Consider the following 17,697-nt stretch of genomic DNA (forward strand, 5'->3'; position numbering starts at 1 on the left):
ATCCAAGATGGCAGTAGGGGAAGTCGTTACTACCGGTTAACACTTTATCTAGTCATGAAGAGAAAAAGAAAATGTCACCCTAGCTGAATGAACTTGGGCTAATATTAAAGTATTTTTAATGGAAGTCTTGAAATTTAGAGGCAGAAGCAACAAGAAGATCGGCATATGAAATGAAGACCTCCCCCTGCTGCGCGGGGCGTGATTAAACGCCTCTTCCGGCCCCTCTCCCCGGGCTAGAAGCAGTAGAGAGCGCTCCGTGAAGAGAAGCCTCACGGAGGGAGCGCAAGGCCTTCTGGGAAACGGAGGTCCTCCGCCACCATCTTGCTTTCCCTGATCCCTGTCAGTACGGGGTCACGAGTGAGTTGGGGCCATGAAGCTGCTAACGGGCGCCGGATCCCTCTCGGTGAGTGCAGCCGGCTTGGCGGAGGGCGTGACGGGCTTCCAGGGGAGGGGAGCTGGGGGGGGGCCGCCTGGACGAGGGCCCTTCGCCGCGCTTCCCCGTTCTCCGCTTGTCCTTCAGCTGATCTCCGCGGAAGTAGCAGGCGGCCGGGGCCGGGGTGGCTGGGGAGACGGCGGGGCTGCCCCCGGGGGGACGAGCAGAGCCCCGGGCCGCTCCTTCCTGAAGGGCTGAGTGGTGGCTAGTGAAGGTCACTTCTGTGACCCCTGGCTGTGACCCCGCGCCGGGGGCGGAGCGGGGTCGGACCCGGACCCGCCGCTTGAACCCCTTCATGTGAAAGCCGGGACATTGATTAAGTACGCTTCTCGAGGCTGGAGGGGTGCAAAAAAACTTGCTGTTCCTCCTCCGGGGGCCGCAGCTCAGCCTTCGGAGCCGGGTGCAGGGCACCCTGCAAAGCGGAGAAATACTTAGGAGTCTGGGTGACCCCCCGCCCCCGTTCACCCCCCACCCCAGCCTTCAGCTTCCACGTGGGGACCAGGTAAACAGCTCATCCAGCCTCCAATTCCACAAGTAAAGGATATGTAGGCTTTTGAGTTTTTGACTCACTGGATCCAAGCCTTATATTTTCGTAGCGGCTGTTAAATGGCTTAATGTGAGATCAGTTTTTCTGAAGGTCCAGAGTTTGTTTAGAGAGGTAATAATAGATCAGGATGTGTAGTGTCTCTGGCAGTTAAGTAAACCACAAAGCACTATAAAAAATGTGAGTTGTTATTTCATTCCATTGAAGTTTATTTTTATAGCCAACCCCTGGGATCAGAGGAATAAAGTGGCTTCCATTTGAAGAGAAAGAACTTTTGGTTCAAGAATTGAAACACTTAAATTGTAATTATGAATAGGTATGAATTGGAGGGTGTGTTGAGGGGATCGGGGAGGGGGCGCAGGGGTTATAAGGAGGCTGCTGCAAAGTATGACCATTGGAAAGCCTTGTATCATCAGTATACCTTTAAGGCACCTTCTAAGATAGGATTCCCTAGTTGCCCAGAAAGCTATTTAAAAGCTCCTGCTAAAAATATTAGATAAAAGTTCCTTGATGATCTCAACTTCACATTCCTCTCTCTGAATGCAAATTTCTTTTGCTTCTCGAATATCACCTTCCCACTCCTTCAAATCTATTAATGCCCCCTCAACCTTGAATGTTGGCACTCTTCTGTATTTTCCCAGTCCATCATCCCTCTTTTGACATCCTTTGCCTCTTCTACCCAACCTGGACCCCTAGTTAACTTATTTTAATGATATTTTCACTAAGAACCTAGCATCCCTAGGACCCTTGACTGTACTTTCCTTCACTATCTGAAGGGAATTTCTGTCATATCCTTTTCCAGAAGCAATTGTTGAGGATTGCTGGTGGTAAAAGTAATAAAACCATACAGATTGTTTCTACTACAAATCAGTGCTATTTAATTGATGTGTCAGAGTAGAAAGAGCACTGGACTGGCGCTCAGAATACCCGATTTCCTATTCAGGTTCTGCCATTAACTGGTTTCAGACTGGGCCTTGGTTTGGCTGTCTGTAAAATGAGAGGACTGGACAAGATAATCTTTAAGGTTCTTTCCATGTAAAATATTTTATATGAATTTGTCTTACATTTGTGGATATATAAGGATATTAGGTGATAATCCTTTTACTCACCTTTTATTCTCTAATGTAGAAGTATCAAACTGTGGCCAACCAAATAAAAAATGTAATTGGGAAATGTTTAGCAAAAATAAAAATGCAGTATTGTCTAGGTAATGTTAATTTGTGGTTTTCTAAGTTAGTATACTGACCATAGGGATCCTTTTTTGTTTTTAGTTTTACACCACTGCTCTAATGTATTCTCCAGATGAGTGAAATGTAAAAAAAAAAAAACTTTTCCCATTTTCCTTAAGTTCACTTCACTTTCATGTGATGACCTTTTTTTGGTAGCTATACATAGTCATGTTTAGGACCCAGAGAAATCTTAGACATCATCTACCTCTGTGCTCTCATATTCTACATAACGAAATAGAGATTGAGAAAGGTTGAAGTGACTTGTCCAAAGTCAAAGAGGAAATTAGTGACTGAACCAGTGTGACTCAAGCCAATAATAGCACCTTCCTCTTGGGGATAGCATGACGATCAAATGAGATTGATGTGTATAAAATGCTTTCTAAGCCTTAAAGCACTTGAAAGAACTAGTACTATTAATTCCTACTGTATTGTGGTGCTTCCTCTTGAGTTATGAAATACTATTTATATCTTTAGTTCTTAGAATACATATTGACTAATGTGAATGAATGAATGAGGCATCTATTTAGCTGTACCAAGCACTGTGCTAAGCATTAGGGATACAAATACAAAAGTAAGACAGTCCCTGCTCTCAATCAACTCACATTTGAATGGGGAAAACAGTGCATTTCAGCTACAAGTCTGGAATGGCAAGGTGTCATTGTCCTTGGTGCAAAGCAGATGGTTAATTCCTTTCCTCTAAGGTCATTTCCACTGATAAAATCCTATCAGTTTCTGATATTGAACTGTCTGATGATGCCAACGACTTTGGTGGCAAGAACTTTCTTTTTTTGGGTCTTCAATGTCTGTGGCTGTTGCCAGAATTCATCTCTTAAGGAGTTACTTCCTAGGATAGTGGTGGAGGGTACTGGGTTGGAAACACTGTTATTTCCAAGAGTCTTGGGCTATCTCTATCAGGGCCCTAGAGAAAAGGGTAATGGTGGTGGTGGTAGTAGTAGTTTGACTTACTTGTCGATGACTTAAGGACGTGCCCTGAGTTTTCTGGCTTTGTGATTTGATGTTGAGTTGGTTTGCTTCGCTAAGCCATAAAGTGATTTTTGTGGTCTGACACCCATATGTAACCCATGTGTAACCATTCGTAATTTTGGTTTAATGTCTTTATAAATCATAGTACCCTTGGATCCAGCCTAGGTCTTATGATTTTATAGAAAGCACTATTCACGTCAGGAATATTTTTCGTTGTTTGTGTTTAGAGACGATTTTATTCCCTCAAAGTTGCCCCAAGAATTAAAGCCTCTGCTGCAAAAGCTCCTGTACAACTCCATCCTGAGGAACTTGAGGTGAGTCTAACCAAATCTCTCAGATGTTGGTCAAAAAAAGTTCTTTCATTATTTAGTTATAAGAAGACATTAATAACATCTCTGCTTTGTTTTGACTATAGCTAACAAAGTTACCAAATGGCTTAGTGATTGCCTCTGTGGAAAACTATGCTCCAGTTTCAAGAATTGGTTTGTTCATTAAAGCTGGTAGTAGATATGAAGATTCTACTAATTTTGGAGCCTCCCATTTACTCCGTCTTGCATCCTATTTGGTAAAGATCTTTCCTTAATACATTTGACTTTTTTTCAGTCATATTTATTAAATCACATAAATGTTTGCAAACAGATGCATATCTTCTAGTTCTGTTTTCTTGGCATAATTTATTTTTATAGCATACTAATGTAAATATTTGTGGATAAAAATAAACTTTAAATTTGAAAGAGTGGTGGCAGCTATTAAAAGCACAATATATTTTTATATTAAGATTGGTCTGATGCATAAGATTTTAAGTATAGTTTAATTTTTACACTTAAAAACAAAAAATTAAACCTGCAAATTTTAAACTGAAGCAAACCATTTAGGCATATTAACACATTATTAAAAAAAATCTAGTCCTGAAAGAGACAGTATATCTAACCTTAAAAAAAATTCTCAATTAATTTTCTGTATGGTATAGGAAATTTGATGATCTTTTATTAAGATAAAATATGTCCTTGATGAAAACAATACTAGATATTATCTGATGTCTGAATGTGACAAAACCAGAGAAATACATGAAAATGCTTCTTGAAATACCATATTTCATTTCATAATTTTTGCACCCTTTCATCGTGTAATTGTTGCATGGTATAATTCTGTTCCTCACAGCGCTTAAAAGGTAAACAGGAGCAGTGTATTCACCAGTGGCATATGGCTGTGCATTTATTTCTCATGCATTGTGAGCGTAGCGTTGTCAGTGTATTTCCAAAAGCCAATTTTGTGTGGTTTGTTAGCAGGCGGCAAGCAGAGCTGCCATGAGTAAGTTGTATGATATGGTATGACTGTACCTTCTCACCCTAGCTAAAGTTCATCTACCGGATGACACAGTTTAGTAATAAATAATGTTTAAGTAAAACTGGCACCAATTTTTTAAAGCTTCACATAATGATTGCACCCTACTTTTTTGGGGAAAAAATTTGGCATAAAATCTGTGATGATCATGTGGTGAAATATGGTATGTTGGCCTGAATACATGATTAAAGAAAAATACAGCATTGCATTTTAAAGTACAGTCAGATTTTTTTATCACCGTATCACTAAAATTATATATGTGTGTGTGTATATAAATAATATGTGGCATGTAGTATATGTATATATTAGTAAGGTATCTTGAAGGTAAGATTCTTCAACATAGTTTGAATATTATCTTTGTTGGAATGTGTTACTCATGTAATCCTGTTAACAATTTAACTATTGTTGAAATACTGGGGGGTTTTTCCCTTCTTCTGTAATGCTGCCAATTAAATACTCTTTCTTGGATTCTTTGACCAGATAAGCTAAAAGTAATCCTTCCTTTAAGATTTGGCCTGTTTGAAGAAGAGGAACTTGGCGTGTGCCTTAGACAGTATTCAGTTCCTTTCCTCAAGCCTAACAACTTCTTTAGTAGCTCCCATCAATACATTAAGAAAAGCTTATTATGTGCTTCTGTTCTATAGAGTCCTAATAGTTTAGATAATTTTTGCTTGATTAAAACTAAAGAAAATATACTTAAGAGCCTTTCATCTTTGAAATCATTGGTTTGAATCAAATTATGACCACTTAATGGCTTTTCAGAGAGAGTACCAGCTCAGCTTTTTCAGGCAGATACATAAGAGATCAGCACAGTTTGTTAAATCATTCTTCCCTTATTGGACAAGTATATTTCTAACATTCATAAGGGTTCATTTTAGTTTTTGAGCTTGCTAACAGCCTTAACCAGTGTTTTGATTTGGATATTTGTTGCCATTCTAGTATCGCTTTTGGTAAATTTGGTATTTCAAAATTACTGACAAAGAAGATTTTCTTTTCTTTTTTTTTTTGTAAAGACTACCAAAGGAGCTTCTTCTTTTAAGATAACCCGAGGGACTGAAGCTGTTGGTGGTAAATTAAGGTATGTCAAATAAAATACATGGTTATTCATTGAAGCTAAATAATGTTGGTTCTACAAGGTAGCCATATTATAGGGAAAATAACTTATTTTACTAATTCAAATCACTGACCTTAATGTATTTCTTGTTTAGTGTGACTAGTACAAGGGAAAGCATGGCTTATATTGCTGAATGCCTCCGGGATGATGTGTAAGTATCAGTTTATTTTGTCTGTCTGATTCTTGCCCTTTTTGCAAGGCAAGCATATTAGCATTGGTTTTACTTTAGGATTATTGTCCCCAAATTTGCCTCTGTGTCTTTCACAGTGATATTCTAATGGAGTTCCTGCTCAATGTCACCACAGCACCAGAATTTCGACGTTGGGAAGTAGCAGATCTTCATTCACAATTAAAGATTGATAAAGCAGTTGCTTTTCAAAACCCCCAGACTGGTAAAAAAAAAAGCATCTTGATAAACTACATTTATGATGGTACTGTTGGAGCTTAAAGATGATCTGACTAGCTAGTTAGGGCTGGCCTCTTAGGTGCCTGTACAGTGGTAGGGCCATGGAGCCAAGAGGTGGGCCATAGCGGTACCCAGTCAAGAGCCCAGTTTTGGCTGACCTGATATGATCAGATTGGGCAACTGATTTACACTAACCAAATTCACAGGAAACTGATTAGGAAACAATAACAACTTAATATTTGCAGTGGAAAAATAGAATTACCAGAGGATATTGTCTGGAGTCAGTGGGAAGCAACATGTCTGCTAGTAATTAGTGGGCATTTTTTGCCAGTAGGAATATTTACTTAAAAATCAAACTGATATTGGAAGATTGTTTGGTGAATTAAATTTCATAGGAGCCATAACTTGTTTATGTTAGGCCCACTACATGTGCCTTCATTGCCTTCTGGGTGATATTCACTCTCAGTCCTTCAGAGACTGTCATCTATTACTTCTGATTAATTTTTACTATCACTGTTGTACTATATCTCATCTCCTCATGGCTCTCCAGAAAAAATATACATCATCATTCCCTGCTCTATAAACACAAACAGCTTCATGAGAAAATGAAAAAATTTCACAATAAACTCATCGAGTTTGCATTGTTCTTTTAGCAGTGAAAGATACTAGATATGACACAAACAAAAATGTATGAGACCTAAAAGTCTCGCCATTGATTGAAGTATCTCAGGCCAGTTTTTCTCATCTTAAATACTGCTGTCCCAAAATAGCATTAGGAGTCAGATCCTTACATCAGTGCTTAAGTGATTGTCCAGATTATTATTTCATGTGGAATAATGTATATTTTTAAAAAACTTTGAGGGGCAGCTAGGTGGCGCAGTGGATAGAGCACCCATCCAGGAATCAGGAGGACCTGAGTTCAAGTCTGGCCTCAGACATAACACTCACTAGCTGTGTGACTTGGGCAAGTCACTTAATCCCGACTGCCTCACCCAAAAAAAAAAGGTAGTAAAAATCTTTGAAAAACATTATAAACACTATAGATTTAGGATTACTCTTACTTGTGTTAGAATTTCACTAGTGAAATTTATAATTTTTGTACTGCTGGTTATTGTAAAGGACTTAGACTCGGATTACTTTTGAACTGTATGAAGAAAAATAAATATACTATTGACTTGTGTCAAGAAAGTTAGGCGATGGAATTTTAGACATAAAGGGGGCCTTAAAGATCATCTAATCCAATTCTTCATGTTATAGATGAAGAAACTAGTCTAATAGGGTTAAATGGCTTAGGCAAGGTCACACAGAAAGTCACAGAACTAGGGTCAAAATCAGATCTCTCGATGCCTAGAGTGGTCTTTCTAATGTTGTAGTTCTGGAAGCTGTGGAGGGTAGTAAAGTACATTGCCAATGTGCCAGAGGAGTTATGTACTCTAGAGATATAAATTCCTAATGAGTGTGACACATTTTAAAAAAAAAGAAAACCTGCTACTGATATCCTTCATTTCCTTTGCCAGCAAGCAGAATTTTGTATTTTGCTGACAGGCAACCATAAATTTCAAGTCCAAAAATACTTAAACAGAGTAGAACAATCAGAGGGCCAGATATTTTCTCCTTTTCCTCACTTCTTTACTATCCTCACTTTAAGTTGTATTTCAGTGGATTTTTTTTTCCCTTTCTTCTTTGTAGGTGTGATTGAAAATCTGCATGCTGCAGCTTATCGGAATGCCCTTTCTAATTCCTTGTATTGTCCAGATTATAAGATTGGGAAAATTACTCCAGAAGAGGTAACTAATCTAACATTTTGTAATTAATACTGTTGCTTTGATATTAAGTATGGTATTTATCTACTATTTCTGTTTTTAGAAAATCTTTTTTTTTGTTTAGTTTTTAACAAAAGCCTACTTAGAAAATCCTATGTGGACTTTTATTCTTAAATTATGTGCTGTAATGTTACTTCACTAGGAAATTGGTATGCTTTAGAAGATACTACCCTGTTCCTGGTTAGAGGAGCCTTTTGAGTTTAAATATAACACTGCCTTCTCTTCTCTGATGCTTCATCCTAGGCTTTTCATTTGGCAGGAGGTGGGTGGGGATTTTGCAGAATCTCAAAGTTGGGAGGGGCCTTCATAGGCCATCTAGTCCAACCAATACCTTGTGAACAAAAATCTCCTTTAAAATATCTCTAACAACTGGTCATTCATAGCTTGAAAACTGATATTGAGAAACACCTATTGCCAGGTCTAGTGATTGGTACATGTCTGTAGTCCTTGCTGCCAAGGAGGGTGAGTCTCATAGATTGCTTTTACTTAGGTGATCTGAACTGCAGTAGAGCTAAAGATGATTAGATGTCTGCACTGAGTCCAGCACCAATATGGGAGGAGAGGGTTGCCTCTGGATAGATGAACTGACCCATGTCAAAGCTTCTACCTTAATAATTAGTGGGATCATGCCTTGTGAGTAGCTACTATATTACTAGCCTGGAAAAGAAAGGGAGTCTCAAAAAAAAAGAGATAGCCACTGTCTCCTAAGCCAGCTCATTTCACATTTGGATAATTCATGATATAGGAAGTCCAAGTCATTGATGGGAAGGAGGTAAAGGTGATGGTCCAAGTAGAAGCATCATAGTATGAAGTGATCTGGGAAATGGCATGTAAGCTGAGGTGTTAGCAATATAAACCAAAAGCTGAGGGCAGAATCCAGGTTATCAGTGGGGAGAAGATGGAAGCGATATCTGTTGCCATGTTGTACTCAAAGACTTTCTAGCTTGCTAAGACCTGTCAGGTCTTGTCTTCTATCACAGCTTTCTAGACCTGCAAAAGCAGATGTTAAAATGAAGATAATAGCTTTAAAGTTTATTTAATTAGAAATTAAAGATTCATCCTCACTTCAGTTTTAATCAGCCACTACAAGAAAACAGGCCACATTTTCCCCCTTCTTTTTTGCTTACGTTGGTTCACAAGAGCTTTGGTTTCTTGAAGGAAGCCAGGAATCATGAAGGACAAAGGTAGAAAGGGAGAGCATGCCAGGCCTGGGGGAGAGCCAGTACAAAGGCATGAATATGGAAGTGTGAGGTCATGGAAGGATTAGAAATTACACTTGTATAGAGTATATAGAGCACAGTAATATGAAACTAGGAAAGGCTGAATTAGGTTGCAAAGAGCTTTAAATGCCAAATAGAGTTTATATTGGATCTTAGAGGTAATAGGGAGCCACTAGAGTTCATTGAGTAGGGAAAGTGACATGGTCAGCCCTGTACTTTAGGAAAATCACTGGCAGCTATGTGGAGAAGATATTTGGAGTGGGGAGAGACTCAAGGCTGGGAGACTGATCAGGAGGCTGTTTCATTAGTTAGGGTGAGAGGTAATAAGGCCTGAAGTAGAGTCTGTCTGAGTGGAAAGAAGATCTGTCCCAGAGACACCATGAAGATAGAAATAACAAGATTTTATAAATGATCAGATATACTGGATAAGTGAAAGTGAGGAATTGAGTATGATTCTGAGGTTGTAGATGTGCCTGACTAAAAGGATCGTGATGACCTCAGCAATAATAGGGAAGTTTGGGACATGTGGTTTTGTGGGAGAGGGGAAAGATAATGAGTTTTGTTTAGGATATGTTGAGTTTGAGACATCCAGTTCAAAATGTCTAGTGGCAGTTCATGATGCTGAAATGACGAGAGAAAAGAAAGCTGTATAAACAGATGTGGGAGTTATGTGTATAAAGATGATGATTGAACCCATGGGAGCCAGTGGGATCACCAAGTGAGAGAATAGAGAGAAAAGTGAACAGGGTCCAAGGCAGGACCTTGGGGTACACCTGGAATTGGTGGGCATGACAAGGTTAAAGGTCCTGTAAAGGAGACAGGAAAAATAAGAGAAAGTAGAACACTGAAATCCAGGGAATAGAGAAAGTGGTCAGTGTCAAATGTTGGATAAGTCAAGATGAACTTTTGATCCCTGGGACACAAGTAGTATAAGTTTATTTTAGCACCACCTATACAGAGACAATCTGTTGTACAAGTTAAATACCACTACAACAATATCCCTGTATAATGGTAATATTTCCAAGTGCTAGCCAGTGACCCTATTCTTTCAAACATAATGTGATAAAATGAAATTTTAGTGCAACTTAAAATTTACCTTAGTGGGTTTGTAAAATCGAGAGGTTTGTACTAGATGATCTAAAAGGTTCCTTCTAACTCTAAAAGTCAGTTCTGCTATAACTCAGCATATGTATTCCTATGCATGATAAAAGATGAGGGTTGAATTTGTGGATACAGACCAACCCACTTCCTCCTGCTTCATCAAAAGACGTATAAATATGGCACTCAAGACACATTTGAGATGTTAAATGTGGTTGGTGTGAACACATAAAAGTTCACAAATGTGAAAGAATAGCAAAACACAATTTTGCAGAGAATATTTGCAAAGTGCTGAGCACGGTACTGTCCTGGCATGTAGTGGGCACTGTATTCCCTTTCTTTGCCTTTCGTAGGATAACACACCATGACCTGAGGTGTAGTGGCTGGTAGATTTTTGAAGTTTACGAATTTTGTATATTCCCCTGGGGCTTGGTTTATCTGGGTGAAGTTTTCTAGGTTGACTGTTTTCTCACAAACAAAATCAAGCATAAGCAAACTCAAAATTTGGATATTCAAAACAAATGTTAAAGCAGAACTATCACTATTTTTTGTTTATATTAATGTCAAAATAACTTGATTAAAGTATTTTCACTTCTTCAGCTTCATTACTATATACAGAACAATTTTACAAGTGCAAGGATGGCTCTGGTTGGACTTGGTAAGTTTTGATATAGCTGTCTTTGATTGCCTATCCGTTAATATAAAGCATAGTCTGAATACAGTGTGGGATCTGATTTGAATAATGGGTTACAGGTAAATGGGAGACCTTTAGTCAGTGGCTTCAAATACTGTGATTACCTTTTGTTTAATTTCTAATGACATTTTTAAGTCAGAATCTGATATTTAACTTTATAAATAGCCTGTTTGAATTTTCATTTTATGAGCTCCAGTTTTGACTTGTATCTATTACTGTAGGTATAAACCATGTTGTTCTGAAGCAAGTTGCCGAGCAGTTTCTAAACGTGAGAGGTGGGCTTGGCATGTCTGGTTCAAAGGCTCATTACCGTGGAGGTAGGTATTTTTGGTTAGGTTTGGTTTTATCAGAGGACATAAAATTGGTCTGTTTCTAATTCATGCACAGGCAGTGTAATATAATGGAAAACGTGCTGAACTTTGAGTCAGGAGAACCTTGTGCTTGAATCTCATCTCTGATATTTATTAGCTTTTTGAACATGGGGTAAGTCACCTCTCTGAGCTCTTCCATTAGCTGTTACTATTTTCATGGGGAATATGAAGGGAATGATTTACTTTACTATCAACAGCTGTATAACTTTGGATAAATAGGTTCAATTATCTGGATCTCAGTTTCTTTGTAAAATGAACAGGTTGGACAAAATTATCCCATCCTCAATCAGTAAACATTTATTAAGTGCCTACTATGTACCAGGCACTGTGCTGGGGAAACAGAAAGAGGCAAAAGACAGTATCTGCCCCCAGTGAGTTTACAGTATGTAAAAAAGAATATACAAAGCAAGCTATATACAGAATAAATAGAACATAATAGAAAGAGAAAAGGCACTATAACAGAGAGAGGTTGGGAAAGACTTCCTGTAAAAAGTGAGATTTTAGTCAGGACTTTAAAAAGAAGCTAGGAAGGTCAGTACTCAGAGTGGAAGAGGGAGAACATTCCGGGTAGGGAAGACAGCCAGAGAAAATGACCAAAATTGAAAAATGGAGTGTCTTGTTGGTAGAACAACCAGGAGGTCAGTATCACTGGATCTAAGTGTGAGTGTCAAGGGAATAAGGTGGAAGGTAGGAGAGGGCTAGGTTATGAAGGACTTTGAGTGCCAAACAGAAGATTTGTTACTTTCTCCTGGAGGCAATAGGGAGCCCCCGGAGCTTACTGATGGTGATGGGGAGGGGTGACATGATCAGATCTGCAGTTTAAGAAAACCATGGTTGAATAGAGGATGGATTAGAGTGGGAAGATACTGGAAGCAAGTGGACCCTCCAGTAGGCTATTGCAGTAGTCCAGGTGATAAAAGCCTGCACTAGAGTGTTGGCTGTCAGAGGAGAGAAGGGAGTGTATTTGAGAGATACTGCAAAAGTGAAGTTGCAAGAGCTTGGACTGGGGTGGAGGTGGGGGGAACAGGGTGAGGAATCCAGGATAACTCCTAGGTTGCAAGCCTAAGGGGCTAAGAAGATAGGATTGCTCCCCAAAGGGTAATGAAGGTTTAGGGAGATCAATATTAAATTCTGTTTTGCCTTATTGACTTTAAGATATTCATTGGTCATCCAGTTTAAGGTGTCTGAAAGGCATTTGGAGATGTGAGTTTGGAAGTCCGCAGAGTTTCAGATAGGAAAGGTAGACTTGGGATTCATCAGCATAGAGATGGTAAATTAAATGAGAGCTGATGAGATCACCAACTAGTATAAGAGAGAAGAGGCCCCAGGACAGAAGTTAAAGACTGTGATCTAGAGGATGATTCAGCAAAGGAAACAGAGAAGTAACTGTCAGATAAGTAGGATGAGAACTACGAGAGAGTGGTGTCCCAAAAACCTAGAGAAAAAAGTATCTAAAAGGAATTATTGGCAGTGTCAAAGGCATATACAAGTCAAGAAGAATGAGGATTGAGAAAAGGCCATTGGATTTGGCACTAAGGGATCATTAGTAACTTTGCAAAGAGCAGTTTTGCTAGAATGATAAGATCAGGAGCCACACTGAAAGGGGTTAAAAAGAGAGTAGGAGGAGAGGAAGCGAGAGAAACTTATCAGAGATGGCCCCTTCAAGGAGTTTAGCTACAGAAAACAAAAAGGATGATAGTTATCAGGGATAGAAGGATCAAATGGGAGATTTTTCAGAATAGAGGAGACATGGGCATGTTTGTAGGCAGTAGGAAATGATCTCGTAGGCAGAAAGACTGAAAATAAGTGGAATGAACAGGGCAAGGGTGTGGGGGGCACCAGTCTCTGGGAGGAGATGTAATGGGATCACTTGAACAAGTAGAGGGGTTAAGCCTTGCCAAGAGGTAAGGCCACTTCATTTGATACAGGGATGAAGGAGAAGAGAGTGGCATAAGGCACCTGAGTGATAGGAGATGAAAAAGAGAGAGTCTCTGTGATTCCACTATTACCTTTTTTTTTTTAAACCAACTTAGTCTTTAAAACAAGACCTATAATATCTTCAGGTCGATACTTGGGAGTAATGAGTAGGTTAGCTAGTTTGGAAGGGAAGAATTTGTCCCTGTGTTGTCCCTTCAGTGGTCCGTGTTGAGGTATAATTGAACAGTACTGCAGGATGATGTAAGTAAGGGAGAAAAAGACCAATTATCTTAGTGATCATTTCTTTTTTGTGTGTACCATTACTTTTATGGAGGTCAGGTTGACTTAAGGGCAAAACTTGGATTTAATGAGAAATTTAAAACAAAAACAAAACCTGATTAACCTTTTGTTTTCCCTCCCACCCCAGGTGAAATTCGAGAGCAGAATGGTGATAGTCTTGTCCATGCTGCCATTGTAGCCGAGGGGGCTACCTCAGGAAGTGCAGAGGCAAATGCATTTAGTGTCCTTCAGCATGTCCTTGGTGCAGGGCCTCATGTTAAGAGAGGCAGCAATGCCAGCAGCCAGCTGCATCAGGCTGTAGCCAAGGGAACAAACCAACCATTTGATGTTAGTATAAACATTTGTTACCTTTATTTTATTTTCAAAGATTCAGTATTATAATATAGTTCTGAGAAAAGGCTTGAAAAATTATTAAGATTTAAGACATCTTAGGGAATCTTTTTAGAAACTGAAAAAATAACCATGCTTAATTTGACATACCTCTCTCCTTTCCCATCTCTCTGATGTAAAATCTATTCCAGATACTCTAATGCAAAAGAAAAAAATACTTAGAATTATCAGAAATTCAAACTGAATGCTAAACATTCATTTCTTGGATTTTTCTTCCCCCTTGAGCTAAACTTTTTTTAACTTAAAGGTTTAGGACCCCTTTATCCAGCTTTGTCTAACTTAGGTTTCTTTCTGTCTTTCGTTGTTTCCGCTTCTAACTCTGTCACCCCTTCTCATCTGGTGCATGCTATTCTAGCTCCCTGTTTCTGGGGTGAAATGAGAATGACACATAGTTACTTCTTTAACACAGTTCCATTTTTTGACAAGGATCAAATTGCTAAAATTTCCTAGAGCCAAGAATTCAAAATACATCTTTCTCCTAAAAAGAAAATGCAATTCCATTTATGATTGTAAAGAGCCAGTTGTACCTTTCAAAGATAATCATTCAGTCCTTTCCTTAGAGCTCTTTTTAGGCCCACTCTCTATAATATAAAGTATAAGTAACAGTAAAAGAACATTATTATTCTTGTTGACTTAGCAAATCTTTGATTAGTTGATACTCTGATAGCACTTAATTACAAGTGTTTTACTTTATTTCTCTATCCCATAGAACCAGGAAGTAAAGCTATTTTTTTTAATGTATACTTCATTGAGGGGTGTTTTTTTTGCATCATAATCTTCCTACTATTTTTTTCATCTTTCCTATGCCCACTGACTCTATTGAGCGTTAATAATAGCCTATTCTTAGGTCAAACTGAATGTTTCTTACTAAAACATCAGTTCGATAGTTCTGGTTCAGCATTTGACCAATTGGTTAGGTAGATGTTGAGACAAATGCTACATTGAGCTATCTGAAGGTTATGTGTGCATGTTTATATGAGTTTTACATGAGAAAGTGCTTAAGGATTTGTGATAAAGAAGTTTCACTTATGGAAGCTTTAACCACTACAGCTTGGAATAATGCAGTAAGACCCTATTTAGCTGAGTATCAGATTTTAGAGCACTTAAAAGTAATCAAAAGATGCCTCTGAGGAGCAAAAAAGCTTTCACAAATTTTGTGCATTCTAATTTCTTGGGGGCTTAAAGCCACCCTCAGGCCATCATCTAGACAATTTTGCATAAAGGTAGTACATAAGAATCTGAGAAAGTAACAGCCATCAACCTAGGAAATAGACTTAAAGAACAACATTCTGGAGCCACTCGCCATAGGCCCCTAAAATCTCAGTAATAGATCTAGTACATTCCTGTCTAGTGTGTATGTTATGTTAATTTATATTCACATTGATGACAGTCATCAAGAGAAGAGTAAAGCTTTTTATATAAGAAACCCAATAAAGTCCTCCAGTGCCTTAGTTCTTATCTGTTATTAGGAAGAGCATAAGCTCTGAGTGTTCTTGCCACTAGAATAGCTTTGAGTATGAATGAGTACAGATTATAAGTCTGTTGCATGAGGCCCAGCCCAGTTCAGTTCACTGAGATAACTAGAGTGGCTAAAGGATGATGTTTTTAGTGGGGCTACAACAGTTTGAAAACATCTGCCAAAAATAGTAAAGGAATTACAATTGGTGAGTCATGGTAAAAAGTACAAGTACAACTTCCCAGTTTTCTTATGCTTTGCTTAGTAATTATAAGTACTGAAATAATAAGCATAAGAAAACTGGGAAGTTTTAATAATAATACATATTAGAAAGATTTCCATCAAAAAGTTATAACAAAAGTAAACCACCTAGAACTTAAAAGAGGAATGAGGACATTTTACCAGGGAAAAACAGGAAAGGAAATAGTTTTTACAGCTATGGATAGGGAGAGGTTTTGACCAAATGAGGAATATGAAGGATCACAAAAGATTAAAATGAACAATTTTTAACATTAAAAGATTTTGAACAAATAAAATCATTGCAGTTAGAACTAGAGGGAGGGAGATTGAATTTTGAAAAAAAAATTTCGACAAATTTCAGATGTCCAAGATACATAGGGTGGTGTCAAATTTTGTGTAGTGAAGATCACTCAGTATAGTGGTGTGTGTGTGTGTGTGTATGTGAGTGTGTGTAGTGGATGCATATATGTGTCTTTCTGTGTGTATGTATGTAAACAAGAACAAATTTTTCGATAGAGAAATGGTCTGAGGATATGCATAGATTGTTCTTAAAGGAAAAATGGTAACCTATCAACAACCATATTTTTTAAATGCTTCAAATGACTCATAAGAGAAATTCAATTAAAACCACTCTGGAGTTTCACTTCACACCCATTAGACTGGGAAAGATGACATTGTTGGGAGGTTGTAAGAGTACAGGCATACTCATGCTCTGTTGGTGAAACTGTGAAGTTATCCAACAACTCTTGAAAGCCATCTGAAACAATGTTGCAAAATCATTAAATTCTAAAGCCCTGTAACCTACTAGACTTAAATCCTGAGGAGATCAATGAAGAAAGGACCCAAACATACAAAAATATTTATGGCATCGTTATTTATTGTAGAAAAAAACTGGAAACAAAGTGGTTGCCTATCAACTGGGGACAAATTATGCTATGTAAATTGATGGAATATTATTTTGTCATAAGAAATAATGAAAGGAAAAAATTCAGAGAAACTTAGGCGGCTTTATATGAACTGCTGGAAAAAGAAGTGAGCAGAATCATAACAGTTTATGTGAAGACTACAACAGTGTGAAAGACTTAAGAACCAGTGCAATCGTGCAGTCGTGACTACAGAAAACTGATGTTGAAATATGCTTCCCACCTCTTTTTAAAGAGTTAGTGCAGAATGAGACAACAATGTGTGGATTTTTGCTGCATGATTATATTTGTTACAGACAAGGATTTTTATTCTGTGTTAGGAAAGAAGAAAGGAGAGGGATAGTAATATTAAAATAGAGGAGGAAAAGATGGTTAATGAATGAAGCACTTTTTTTAAAAAGTAAGCAGAAGAAAGTTTAGAAAGGAATACAGACACAGTGTTGGGACTACAATGTGAGGTTAATATCTTTTAAGAAAGGGGGGGGAATTGTATTATCTCAGTATGTGGGATAATGAAGTATTTTGCTTAGAAAGGAAGACACTAGTCTTTGGCCATCCTTAGGTATATCTTTTCCCCATATCTTATTTTGAATTTTATTACTATGTTTAGTAAAGATGAATTGTTTTTCAGGTTTCAGCCTTTAATGCAAATTATTCTGATTCTGGACTCTTTGGAATTTATACTATATCTCAGGCTGCAGTTGCTGAAGATGTAAGTTTTAACCACCACCACCCCTGGAATTTTTTAAATTAAAATATAAAATGTTTGAATACTGTAATTAATCACATATTTAAAGTTTGCATATTTATAAATATTTATTATAATAATAGCAGCTAGCATTTATATAGCACTTTAAGGTTTGCAAAGCACTTTACATACATTCATTTGATGCTCACCCTGTGAGGTAGGTGCTAATGTTATCATTTTAAGGAGGAGAAAACAACTGAGAGAAGTTAAAAGACTTTCTCAGGATCATACAGGTAGTGATTCTGAGGCAGGATTTTAACTCAGATCTTCCAGCATTCTATCCACTTCCCCACCTAATTGCCTAAATATAAACTTTTTAAAAGAAAAAGGAGAGGACTAATATCTCCCTTAACCATTATCGTCATCCATGTAAGTAATTGGTAAAAGTGTCAAAAGGTATAACACCCTGTGGTACATTATGAGATCTCCTTCCAGGTGGATAAATTTAGAGGGTAGAGAAAAA

The 17,697-nt window shown here is 38.0% G+C and overlaps 1 protein-coding gene across 1 annotated transcript in view; it reads left to right on the forward strand.

Annotated features, from left to right (window-relative positions):
• Positions 1-17,697, forward strand: part of UQCRC2 (ubiquinol-cytochrome c reductase core protein 2) — a 23,982-nt gene continuing 6,285 nt past the window's right edge. The window contains 11 exon segments of the mRNA XM_020965314.2: positions 1-403; positions 3,418-3,504; positions 3,606-3,755; positions 5,548-5,612; positions 5,743-5,799; positions 5,916-6,040; positions 7,744-7,841; positions 10,796-10,853; positions 11,111-11,206; positions 13,605-13,804; positions 17,118-17,198. Coding sequence (XP_020820973.2) covers positions 371-403; positions 3,418-3,504; positions 3,606-3,755; positions 5,548-5,612; positions 5,743-5,799; positions 5,916-6,040; positions 7,744-7,841; positions 10,796-10,853; positions 11,111-11,206; positions 13,605-13,804; positions 17,118-17,198 — 1,050 coding nt within the window. The 5' untranslated portion in view covers positions 1-370.

Source organism: Phascolarctos cinereus, unplaced genomic scaffold (assembly GCF_003287225.1).
Source record: "Phascolarctos cinereus isolate Bilbo 61053 unplaced genomic scaffold, phaCin_HiC Scaffold_4;HRSCAF=312, whole genome shotgun sequence".
NCBI lineage: Eukaryota > Metazoa > Chordata > Mammalia > Diprotodontia > Phascolarctidae > Phascolarctos > Phascolarctos cinereus.